At 49.5% G+C, this 13342-nt stretch overlaps 1 protein-coding gene across 5 annotated transcripts in view; it reads left to right on the forward strand.

Moving 5' to 3' along the window:
• RFX2 (regulatory factor X2) overlaps positions 1-13342 on the forward strand; it is a 118957-nt gene that overhangs the window by 79744 nt on the left and 25871 nt on the right. For 3 of the 5 annotated variants that reach the window (XM_003914743.3, XM_009193282.3, XM_009193284.2), the window contains one exon: positions 6200-6274. The exons of the other annotated variants lie outside the window; for them this stretch is intronic. In XM_003914743.3, coding sequence (XP_003914792.1) covers positions 6200-6274 — 75 coding nt within the window. The remainder of the gene's footprint in view (positions 1-6199; positions 6275-13342) is intronic. 5 annotated transcript variants of the gene reach the window in all.

Raw genomic sequence — 13342 nt, forward strand, 5'->3', positions numbered from 1 at the left:
AAACAAACAAACAAAAAAACAATCTGCATTCTTGGGCCAGGCACAGTGGCTTATACCTGTAATCCAACACTTTGGGAGGGCGAGGTGGGTGAATCACAAGGTCAGGAGATGGAGACCATCCTGGCCAACCTGGTGAAACCCCATCTCTACTAAAACACACAAAAAAACTAGCTGGGCATGGTGGCACACACCTGTAGTCCCAGCTACCCAGAAGGCTGAGGCAGGGGAATCACTTGAACCCAGAAGGCAGAGGTTGCAGTGAGCCAAGATCGTGCCACTGCACTCCAGCCTGGCGACAGAGCAAGACTCCATCTCAAAAAATAATAATAATAATAAAATAAAAACAATCTGCATTCTTTATAAAGACCCCAAAGGGTTGTCAGCATTTTATCTTTAATTAGCTCCTTCTATGGTAACATGTCTAAGTTCTGTTTTAGAACAGAGAGTGAATTAACCACAGCAGGTTTAGGAGTGTCCTTCTCTGTCTTGTGTCTCCACGTTTGGGTTTTGGGGGAATGACCACCTCTCCCTCCCCACACCATGGCCACTTCTAGCTCCAGGAAATGAACTGTGATCATGCCACTGCACTCCAGCCAGGGCAGCAGAGAGAGACCCCACCTCTTTTTAAAAAAAGAACGCAGAGGCATCAAACTGTCCTAGAAGTCACTGTATTTTTCACCACCACATGCTCACATTCTAAAAAATGTTTTTAAGAGAGCAGAGAAAGAGGCTGGGTGTAGTGGCTCACACCTGTAACCCCAGCACTTTGGGAGGCCAAGGCGGGTGGATCACTTGAGGTCGGGAGTTCAAGACCAGCCTGGCCAACATGGTGAAACCCCACCTCTACTAAAAATACAAAAATGATCTGAGCATGGTGGCGGGCACCTGTAATCCCAGGTGCCTAGGAGGCCGAGGCAGGAGAATCGCTTGAACCTGGGTGGTGAAGGTTGCAGTGAGCCAAGATCACACCACTGCACTCCAGCCTGGGCAACAGAGTGAGACTCCATCTCAAAAAAAAAGGAGGGGATGGGGGAGAAAGAAGGGAAATACTAGTTTCATTTAAGAATGTCCTTGATGAAGCAGTAAAAAATATTAATTTTATTAAATTTCAACTCTTGAGCACACATCTCTTTAGTATTGTGTGTGTGATGAGATGGGAAGTCCATCAGAGTACAATGACCACCTCCCAGAAAAACCTGTGTGTGCTTGATTGATGTGTGGGCAGAACTAGCCATTGTTTTCCTAAAAGTCCATTTCTGCTTGACAGAATGACAGACTGTGATTACTCAGACTCAGGTATTTGGCAGACATGTTTTCAAAAATAAACAAAGCCTGACATATTAAGAAAAACAGCTGGCACGTTTTTGTTGCCAATGATAAAATTCAAGTTTTCAAACAAAGAAATGAAAATTTTGGAGTTGTGTCTGCCAACCAGGAACCTGACAGCTTCCCAAAAGTTGATGACTTTTCTGATGAGGTTGGTGGTGATATTAATGAATGTGATTTATTCACACTATTTAATGAAATGTGGCAATGTTTGGAAGATCTGCAAACTCAGTAAACTCATATTTTCCAAGTGACCAATATATGATGTTACAAAACCATGCCCATTAGTAAAATACTCATTCAAGTTTCAAGGGAGACTAAAATTACTTTTTGAAATTAGTTATATGTATATTTTTTATTGAGATAGAATGTATGTAACATAAAATTCACCATTTTAAAGTGGACAATTCAGTGGCGTTTAACACATTCACAGTATCGTACAATCACCACCATTATCTAGTTCCAGAACATTGTCATCACCCTGAAAGGAAACCCCAGCCCCATTAGAAGCCACTCTCCATTGTCCCTTCCTCCATCTCCTGACAGCCACTAATCTGCTTTCTGTCTCTAGGGATTTGCCAATTCTACATATTTTATGTAAAAGGAATTATACAATATATAGTCTTTTGTATGAGGCTCATCCATGTTGTAGCATGTGTCAGAACCTTATTTTTTTGTGGCTAAATACTATTCCATTGTATGGATGGACCACATTTTGTTTATCCATTCATCTGCTCAGTGACTTCTGGGTTTTTCCACTTTTTGGCACTTTGACGAAGTCATTTCACTGCCCTCTGGCCTCCATGGTTTCTGTTGAGAAATCAGCCATTACTCATATTCTGGATTCTCTGTTTGTGATGCCACTTCTCTCTTACTGCTTCTAGGATTCTCTCTTTGTCTTTGCCTTTCAACAGTTCGATTATAATGTGTCTTTGGTGTGGATTTCTTTGCATTTATACCACTTAAAGTTTGTTGAGGTTTTTGAGTGTGTAGATTCATGTCTTTCATCAAATGTGGGCAGTTTTCAGCCATCACTTATTCAAATATACTTTACCACTTTCTCCCTCTCTTCTCCTTCTGGGACTCCTATTATGTGTTTGTTGGTAAGCTTGGTGGTGTCCCACGAGTTTCTTAGGCTCAGCTCATTTTTCTTCTTTTTTCTTTCCGCTCCTCAGACTGGGTAATCTCAATTGACCTGTCTTCAAGTTCCCTGATTCTTTTTTCTGCCTGCTCAAATCTGCTGTTGAATTTTTCATTCTAGCTGTTACACTTTAAACTCCAGAAATTTTATTTGGTTCCTTTTTACAATTTCTATCTTCTTGTTGGTATTCTCTACTGGTGAAACTTCACTCTCATGTGTTTGTTGTTGTTGTTGTTTCGCTTTTGTTTCTGTTTCTGTTTTGATATGGAATCTCACTCTGTCACCCAGGCTGGAGTACAGTGGTGTGATCTCAGCTCACTACAAACCCTGCCTCCTGGGCTCAAGCAATTCTCAGGCCTCAGCCTTTCAAGTAGCTGGAATTACAGATGCCTACCACCATGCCTAGCTAATTTTTGTATTTTTAGCAGAGACAGGGTTTCACCATGTTGGCCAGGCTGGTCCCTGAACTCCTGACTTCAAGTGATCCACCCAATTCACCCTCCCAAAGTGCTGGGATTACAGGTGTGAGCCACCACGCCCGCGTGTCATGGTTTTGTATAGTGCTTTGTACATGATTTCCTTTAACTCTTTAAGTATATTTTATATAGTTGATTTAAACTCTTTGTTTCATAAGTCCAAAGGCTAGATTTTCTCAGGGATAGTCCTATTTATTTATTTCTACATATGGGCCATACTTTCTTGTTTTCTTGCATGCCTCATAATTTTTGTGGAAAAGTGGATATTTTGAATAGTGTAACATGGTGACTCTGAATATCGGATTCTTCTGTTCTCCCCGCAGTTTGCTGTTGCTGCTTATAGGTGTTGTTGATTGTTTCATGACCTTTCTGAACTAATTTTGTAAAATCTGCTTTTTTTTTTTTTTTTAAGACAGTCTCACTTTGTTGCCCAGGCTGGAGTGCAGTGGTGTGATCTTGGCTCACTGCAATCTCCACTTCCTGGGTTCAAGCAATCCTCCTGCCTCAGCCTCCCCAGTAGCTGGGATTACAGGTGTGTGCCACCACACCCACCTAATTTTTCTTCATATTTTTTAGTAGAGACAGAGTTTCATCATGTTAGCCAGGCTGGTCTTGAACTCCTGGCCTCAAGCAATCCACGTGCCTCAGCCTCCCAAAGTGCTGGGATTACAGGCGTGAGCCCCCACACCCGGCCAAAATCTCTATTCGGTTACCTCAGTGGTCAACTAGTGATTTGATGGAGATTTCCTTAAATGCCAAGTTTTATCTTTTTTTTTTTCCTTAAGGTTTCACCTGTTTGCCATAATCTTTTAATTCATTTGCAGAGTTCTGATAAAGTTGATTCTGACGATGTTTGCCCATGTTTTCACTGCTTTTGTTAAGGGATGGGTTTTGGAGTTCCTTACTCTGTCATTGTCATGGATGTCAGCTCAAGATTAATGGATTTCAATGTTACTAAGTATGAAAAGCTCGTTGATATGGTTTCAGATTCCACATTGCAGCTAACCTTTAAGAAATTACCAGTTGTCAAGTGTTGCTATAGTATCAAGTAAAAATATCCACAATTATCTGAAAAGGCTATTAAAACAGTGCTCCTTTTCCAAGTATATATCTGTGTGAGGCCAAGTTTTTTCAATGTACTTCAGCTAAAACAGTATACAATAGACGGAGATCCAGAAGCAGATGTGCAGAGCTGTCTTCTGTAAGCCACACACTCCACAGACTTGTGAAGACGTAGAATCATTCCGCTCTTCTCATTTTGGGTTGTTTTTTTTTTTAATTTGGAAAGTGTACCTATTCTTTAAGTGTTAACCTATAATGGGTTTATTATTTTTTAATGAATTAATACATCTTTTTAAAAATTATCTATTTTGATTTCTAATAAGGGAAATAATAGATTTAACTTTTAAAAACAAAAGCAGGCGGTGTGTGGTAGCTCATACCTGTAATCTCAGAACTTTGGGAGGCCGAGGTGGGCGGTTCAGTTGAGGCCAGGAGTTCAAGACCAGCTTGGCCAACATAGAGAAACCCCATGTCTGCCAAAAAATACAGAAATTAGCTGGGTGTGGTGGCACACGCCTGTAACCCCAGCTACTTGGGAAGCTGAGGCATGAGAATCACTGGAGCCTGAGAGGCAGAGGTGGCAGTGAGCCGAGATCACATCATTGCACTCCAGCTGGGAAACAGCGCAAGAGTCTGTCTCAAGGAAGGAAAAAAAAAAAAACACAGCCTTCCTAAGGCTCTTTTTCAGGGGAGGCAGCGAAATCTCAAAATTTTGTAAGAGTGTGTTTTTTACTAGACCAAATGATTGAGACCCACTATGTTGGAGAGACAGTGTTTTCTTCTCCTTCCGAGTCTGCTGGGCACTGGACAAGGCCCCCTGAGATTAGGGCAGACTTCCAGAGGTCATGCACTCTGCTCTCCCAGCACCCACAGGTCAGCGGTGTCCCACAGGGAAGGTGCCACCGGGCGGTACTCACCTGCCTGCCCAAGCTGCAAATCAGAATGGCCCCAAGACATGAGGGTGGCATGTGTCTTTTCTTTCTATCATAGAGGTGGCGACTGCCTTCTCATCGCCTGCGCCTTGAGGCCGATGGGTGGGGGAGGTCTCACCATCCTGCTTTCCCCTGGTCCTCCACTGTACCTTCTGCACTTCTTAAAGGCGGCCCTGACGTCCTCCTTGGCTTGAAGCAAGGGTCGCTAATGAGAGGAGGCAGAACCACAGTGGTCAGAGACCGTGGGAGAAGCAGTTAGCCTCTCGCTCTTGAACTCAGCTCCGGGAGCCTGCTCTCAGAAATACACACTCAACCTGCTCTTTGCAGAACTGTCAAGTCTTTGGCCTCCCTGGGTGTTTTAGGAAAGGAAGCATATACTTCAGGTTCATTTCCTTCCACTTCAGTCCTCTGGTCGTCGCGGTGGGCTGCAGCAGATTTTACATCGCCGTTTTCCATGTGCGAGTCTAGGACAGACCAAATGTGTGGGAATGCCTTGGCGGCCACGCACATCTGGGTGCCTCCTCCTTTGCATGGACCTGCCACCCACCTCCCTCCCCACCTCCATCAGGTCCTTCAGGATCCAACTCAGGAATCCCTCCTCCAGGAATTTCTACCGTTAGCTCCCCACCTCTTTCTTCCAAAACTCTTTTCTCTTCTCCAAAAACCTTCTTCGCACAGCTCCCACTAGATAAATAACTCGCCAGACAGTGTCCAGTGGCCCTGGATCCTATGGCCTCCTGGTGGCAGGGTCTGAGTCTTTGGCCTCGTTGGTAGCAGCGGGGAGACCCTGGGCTTTGCAACAAGACGGCCTGGCTGGGGAGTCAAGGCTGCCATCTGCCCTTGCTTTCGTTCTGGTTCCCCATCGATGTGGCGTGGGGAGAGGAGCAGGTGACTATGAGGCTGGCTTGACGGACACTGGAATGGATGCAGCAGCTGCATATTAATGTTATGATGTGCACACACATATGCCAGGTAAAAATTCAGTAGCAAGTTTTTACCACACGATTGCTGCTGCTTCTGTCAGACAGGCTCTCGGGCTTATCTACGTGTGCAAAGCAATACTCCTTGCCTCAGCTTTCACGCACAATTTAACTCACCCCCACCGCCCTGCCTGCGTGGAGCCTCCTTTTTATTTTGTAGGAGCTCGAATCATTATTTGGATATTAATAAAAACAAATCTTGGCTGATGCTAACCATCTGATTTCCTTTTTTTTTTTTTTTTTCATTTTGTTTTGTTTTGTTTCTGCACACATTTTCTTTAGCTTGAAATGGCGATTGAAAACCTCCAAAAAAGCGAAGGAATCACATCACACAAAAGCGGTTTACTCAACAGCCATGTAAGTGTGTGTCTGACCTGGCAACCTGTCCCTGCTCTGCTTGTAACCTGCATAGACATTTTTAAAACAAACAAAGGCAACCGGGCGCGGTGGCTCTCACCTGTAATTCCAGCACTTTGGGAGGCAGAGGCGGGTGGATCACTTGAGGTCAGGAGTTCGAGACCAGCCTGGCCAACATGGTGAAACCCCATCTCTACTAAAAATACAAAAATTAGCTGGGTGTGATGGTGGGTGCCTATAATCCCGGCTACTTGGGAGGCTGAGGCAGGAGAATTGCTTGAACCCGGGAGGCAGAGGTTGCAGTGAGCTAAGATTGCACCACTGCACTCCAGCCTGGGGGAGAGAGTGAGACTCCATCCCCCCCAAAAAAAAAAATGCTGGGTGTGGTGGCTCATGCCTGTAATCCCAGCGCTTTAGGAGGCCGAGGCAGGTGGATCACGAGGTCAGGAGATCCAGACCATCCTGGCCAACACGGTGAAACCCCGTCTCTACTAAAAATACAAAAAAATTAGCCGAGCATGGTGGCAGACGCTTGTAGTCCTAGCTACTTGGGAGGCTGAGGCAGGAGAAGGGCGTGAACCCGGGAGGCAGAGTTTGCAGTGAGCCGAGATCGCGCCACTGCACTCCAGCCTGGGCAATAGAGCGAGACTCCGTCTTAAAAAAAAAAAAAAAAACAAAGACAATAAAATGCCCCCTTTAAAGTGCCCTTTGTGAAAGGTGGTTGAGGGGGAAGCCAATCTAGCATCCTACATCCAGCAAAAAACGCCCTTCAGCAATGAAGGAGAAATCAAAACAGATTCTTTATTTGTAAAAGGTAGATAATAACAACACCTACCTCCTTGGGTTGTCATAGAGAGTAAATTATTTAATGTACGTAAAATACTTTCAACAATACCTGGCAGGTGATAAGCAGTGTAGTTATATATGAAAAATAAAAACAATGCAAAAATCAGCAACAGCAACAAAAAAGAGAGAAAACGACATAGGGTCGGGAATGCCTTAGACTCTTAGCTAATTTTCCTGGAGTTCTCTCTTGGAAAGAAACAGTAATTTGAGAAAAGCATAAAGCAGCTAATTCGTACAGATTTTAGTGTCTAGGATTTTTCTCCTCCCCTTGTCTCTTGGGAGAAGACCGTGATCACAGGCCCCATGACGGGAGGTTGGGGGCATCTCAGCTCTGCAGAGCTCCGTAGCAGGGTGGGACTGGGGGACGTGGCCGGCTCCGTCTTTATTTCCAGGAACAATAGAGAAGGAAAGCTCTAGCCCCCTCAGACTATCATCGCTTTCACTTCTCCCCAAATGCGCTCAATTCAGCTTTGCACATAGATGGAAATGTGTGTGGCATCTTAAACCTGGGACGAGCCATTGAAGTCAGAATGTCCTTCTAGCCGTTGTGCTCTCCAGCACTTCAATTGGGATCTGACGTTCTCTTGAGAATTCAGACATCAGAGAAGTTCCCTTCAGTGGACCCCAGTCCTCACTGTGATCCCATCCTGACTCCCGCCCTCACCGTGATCCCATCCTGACCTAACCCTCACCAGATCCCATCCTGACTCCCGCCCTCACCGTGATCCCATCCTGACTCCTGCCCTCACCGTGATCCCATCCTGACTCCCGTCCTCACCGTCATCCCATCCTGACTCCCGTCCTCACCGTCATCCCATCCTGACTCCCGTGCTCACTGTCATCCCATCCTGACTTCTGTGCTGGCCAACGTGTAAAATGAGGCGTTACTCAAAAGTGATTCTGGGGGTGGAAAGTGACGTAGGACAGTCCGGAAACCTGGGCTTCTGGGTTAGGCACAGGTGTGGTCACCTGCTCACCGCAGCCCTTGGCGAGGCCTCTGCCCTCTGCCCTCTGCCCTCTGCCTCAGGGGGCTGGTCACTAGAAGAAATGACAGAAATATCTCCTTCTGCCAATTGTCTTGAAGCAAAAAAGACAAAACAAAACAAACACCATGCCGGACCCCTGCTCAGTGCCCCGCTCCCCTCCAGGCTGCGTAGGACATGGTCATCCCGTCATGTGTCACTGCTAGATGACGTCCTCCCTGTAGATGAACTCAGGGAGAAGGGAGTCTTCCCCACGTGCTTGGAAAGCGGATCTCCCCGGCCTTGAGTCTTAAAGTCAGAGCACATACATATGGCAAAGTGTGCAGAAAGACATTCCCCATTCAGCAAGGGTCAGGCCATCTTCAGCCTGAACACAAACTCATGCGGGCCCAGGGTCTCAGCCCTGGGCAAGAGGGCTGTGTGATCCAGGCAAGATGGGGTTGCAGAGCCTGGGCAGGCAGCGTGTCCACAGGAGAGTTAAAATGTCTGTGGGAAAATGGGCTGGGCGCGGTGATGCACGCCTGTGATCCCAGCACTTTGGGAGGCCAAGGCGGCCGGACCAGTTGAGGTCAGGAGTTCAAGACCAGCCTGATCAACGTGGCGAAACCCCGTCTCTACCAAAAACACAAATATTAGCCAGGTGAGGTGGCACATGCCTATAGTCCCAGCTACTCCGGAGGCTGAGACAGGAGGATAGCTTGAACCCGGGAGGCGGAGGTTTCAGTGAGTTGAGATCGCGCCACTGCACTCCAGCCTGGGAGATATAGCGAGACTCCGTCTCAAAAAAAGAAAAAATGTCTATGGGAAAATGCATGAACCGCTTGTCTCTGGCTGCTGGGATGCTTCCTGCTTTTCTAACACTTCATCCGAGGCAGACTTTCTCAGGTCGCTTCCCCACAGATTCACATTCCCGAGCTGACTTTTCCAGCAGGTAAAATCTCACGTTTCTTTTTCTCACTGATGATTCGCTGTTGAGTTGTTTCCTTCCATCCTGAGCTGTGATCAGTAAGATTTGGGGCTTGGTGACTTGAAACCAAGGAAGTAAAATATTTCTAAAGAGTGCACCACACACGAGTAGAACAAACCTAGATCTTGCTTTGGCAAATGTGAGAGCCAGAGACAAAGGGAGGAGTTAAAACACGTGATCTGCTGGTAGACGGGGCGACGCGCCCTCGCAACGGCTGTCCCCGGGGCTGCCTGTGGCTGGGACTGAGTGGCCTCCCAGACCTCCCTTCTCGGACAGCCCCAGGGAGGGTCCCCCCAGCGGCAGGGCCTGTGTGCCTCTTCCTTGCTGCCAATGGTGACGTCAGCCGACCGTCTACCGTGTGCAGGGTTCTGGCCAGGTCAGTGCCGAACATAGGGAGTGAAAAAGGAGGAAAAAGTCACTCCAGGGAGCTTAGCATTTGAGGGCAGAAGGTGGAAGATGTGGGAAAACCCACCCAGGGAGCCCACCCATAGACATTTCTGAGTGGAGCTGGCCACGGGTTCCGCGGAGCTGGTTCCCTCCTCTGCGCTGTCTCAGGAGGGAGGGGGTGTTCAGATGCTGGGACCCTGGTCAACAGGAGCTTCCCAGGCCGCCCCTCTAGGGGCTTGGGCCCAGGCGGTCTGCAGGGCCTGGAGGTCTGCACGTTGGAAGAACCTTCCAGTCAGCTGATGGTCAGCCTGGCGTGGAAACCCCCAGGGAGGAGGAGGCCCCCAGCAGTGTCCAAACTGGGAAAGGGCAGGATATGGTGCCGTGAAAATGGGGATTAGCCCTTCCAGAGGGAAGGGGACGGAGCTGGGGCTGGGGATGAAATATGTCTTCATCCGACTGGGTATGGCAGGCCGCGGCCATGAGCAGAAGAGGCGGCCTCAGCCCCTAGCGGGCACCGGGCTGCCTTCAGGCTACCAGCCGACCCGGACCCCGCAGCAGGTTCACTGAGTCTCTGTCACCACGAGATGGCGCTGTCTACTAAAATAAACGCATCACTCGCGCAGCCTGCGGGAGAGAGCTGGGTGTGGAAGAGTCATATTAGGGTTATGTGACTTCTTGCTTTGAAATCAAGAAACACACATTGTCAAAGGTCATTTAGCCTTCAGCTGGTGACCTGTGTAGCCTGGCGCCATGGCCGTGCTGTCCTGCAGGCCATGGTGGGGTTGCTAGAGCCGGCAGCTCCTCAGAAGGGGCCTCTGTCCAGACGTGCCGCTGTTTTCCCTCGGTATTCCTGCCTGCCGTGGATTAGCATCTTAGCTCAGTGCGTGGCCTCCACCCTCAACAACCCCTGTGCCTCCCACAACCCCTGCGCCTCCCGCCTGCGGTCCCATCTCAGGCAGGGGCAGCCGATCTTCCAGGCGCTCAGCCCCCAACCCCACTGCGTCCTCGCCTCCCTGCTCCTCTCATGCCCACCCCCAGATGCTCTTCAACCTCACCTTCAAGAAAGATCCAGGGCCGGGCGCGGTGGCTCAAGCCTGTAATCCCAGCACTTTGGGAGGCCGAGACGGGCGGATCACGAGGTCAGGAGATCGAGACCATCCTGGCTAACACGGCGAAACCCCGTCTCTACTAAAAAAATACAAAAAAACTAGCCGGGCGAGGTGGCGGGCGCCTGTAGTCCCAGCTACTCGGGAGGCTGAGGCAGGAGAATGGCGTAAACCCGGGAGGCGGAGCTTGCAGTGAGCTGAGATCCGGCCACTGCACTCTAGCCTGGGCGACAGAGCAAGACTCCGTCTCCAAAAAAAAAAAAAAAAAAAAAAAAGAAAGATCCAGAACCAGATGGAACCCCCACCTCCTCCACCTTACTACTTCCCCAGCTGCCACTGTCCCTGTGGATTCTTTCGGCCACCTCCTAGCCAGCCGTCGGCGCCCACCCCTACCCAGCCTCCATCCCCTTCTCGCAGCAGCCGCCAGAGTGAGCTGCTAAAACCCAGGTCAGATCACCGCACTGCTCTGCTCAGAAGCCTCCAGGGCTCCCCTTGGCCCTCCAAGTAGAACCCAGTGTTGTCAAAATGGCTCACAGGGCCCAGCAGGACCGGCTGTCTCCCACTCCTCACTCTGCTCCAGCCACACGGGCCTCCTCCAGCCACATGGGCCTTCTCCAATGCACCATGCTCGGACCTGCCCCAGGACCTTTGCACTGTGGGGCCCTCTGCCTGAAGCTGTCTTCCCCAAGCTCCCTGTCACCTCCTTCGAGTCTTCACTCAGCGGGCACTTTCTCAGTGAGCCCTGCCTGACACCCCACCCCACCTCAATTTACTATTGCGTCGTCCCTCCAGTCCCTCTGTGGTGGCGACCCCCGTCCCCTTTCCCAGGTGAGTTTCTCTCATGACACTCAGCACCGGCCCTCATTCGGTTCATTTGCCTTCTTTATTGTGGGTCTCTGCCAGACAAGAATGGACACTCCCAGAGGGCAGGGGTTTTTGTCTTTTATTCGCCGCTGCATCCCCACACCTGGAACAAGCAGTGGCATAGAGTCAGCTCTCGTAAATATTGGTGGGAGGGGTGAAAAGGTGGGTGTTCCAAGTCGGATTATGTCAACACAGATACACATGGACGGTCGGAATAGCTGCCCAAGCTGCTAGTGTATGGCCCGGCAAGACTCTGACTCACCACCAGGAGCCAGTGTCAGGCAAATTTGCCCCCAGGAATAGAAACAAGTGTCTTAGGAGATAAAGGGGGCTGGGTAGGTGGGCATGATCCCTGCCTTCCCACCTGCAGGTGAGGGTATCTGTCCACGGGGGCTGTGCCTGCGAAGAGCCCAGAACCACAGGCCTTTGTGGGGGGGCCAGGGAGAGGAAGGCACTGGCATTTCGGGATTTTTATTCCTTAAAAGGAAGGATTTGATCCATTTCATCAAAAGCGTGCCGTCCTGACAGACTGCGGCACATGTGGATACACCAGTACATTCCTTGGAAAGCATTCCGCTCATTTGTGTTGGATATTGACACAGAAAGAGTGCAAATATCAGCAGATAAAGCAGACTGCAGAACAGGCCCAAACCGGAAAGGTGACTGTCCAGCTGCCGCCTTTCCTGGCATGAAGGTACCCAGCCCTCAAGAGCAGGGGACATGGGCGAGATGTGGTTGGAGCGGCCGGACCCTCGTGGTCGGTTTCACGGAACTGACCTGTGACGCTCGCCCCGGTCTGACGCGCCGCCGGGTGTGGGCTCTGGCACTGAGGGATGGGAAGGCCCTGTGCATAAGTGGCTCCCAGCCTGCTGGTGAGGGTAGACCCTGAACAGAGTCTGCAAGCCCATCACACTTCAGTTCTAACCCAGTTCCCCTCCCGGATGTTCGCCGATGCAGAAGGTGCAGGAAGTGGACCTGACTCTTCCAGCCATGTCAGTCTTCTCTGTGGCTTCTTGATGTTGAGCAAGAAGGACTTGTTGTCCAGACAACTATGCATCCTTTTAGTGTCAATGCCAACATGATTACCTGAGCAAAGGATTCTACTCTTAAATAGCACGGGGTTCGGGGGTAAACAGCAGAAGGATCATCTGTTCCAAAACTTTCTTTTTATGTGTAAGCCAGTATGTCCTCCTGGTGGATGGAGTCTTAGACTCTAACCTCTCAGGACTCCTAGTCCAGTGCTCCTTCCAGCTCACCACCCACAAAATCTGGCCTCACACTTTTAGCCTGAAAATCTGCATCGTCATTTGTCTCCTTGAGATGTGGGGCCACTGGCCCTGGCTCCTGCTGCCCGTGGAGGACAATCTAAGAAGTGGCATCTGTGGCCCCAGCCTCAGAATGACCAAGGGAAGCCTCTGGCTTCTTCACCCAGACACCCTCTGTTCGCTCCCCACCTACCTCCTCGTGACAGTCTTTCTCTGCTGCTGGGCTTGAGACATCTCCAGGGTCCTGCGGATGCCCACATGGGCAAAGCTGGCTCCCTCTCCACGCTCAGGAGGAGCACGCTCCGGGGAACAAATGAATGTGCACACCTGGCTCCATCTCCACGCTCAGGAGGAGCACACTCCGGGGAACAGGTGACAAGCACACATGACAAATCCGGACAGTGAAGGCACTGTGAAGAAAAGCTTCAGGGCCCACACTGCGGCTCCCGACTGTCATCCCAACACTTCGGGAAGCTGAGGCAGGGGGATTACTTGAGCCTGGGAGTTGGAGGCTGCAGTGAGCTATGATTGCACCACTGCGCTCCAGCCTGGGGTGACAGGGCAAGACCCTGTCTCTAAAAATGTATATATATCCCTGTCTCTTAAAAAAAAAGTATATACATATATATACACTCATACGCTAACTTCAA

Source organism: Papio anubis, chromosome 20, assembly GCF_008728515.1.
Source record: "Papio anubis isolate 15944 chromosome 20, Panubis1.0, whole genome shotgun sequence".
Taxonomy (NCBI): Eukaryota; Metazoa; Chordata; class Mammalia; order Primates; family Cercopithecidae; genus Papio; species Papio anubis.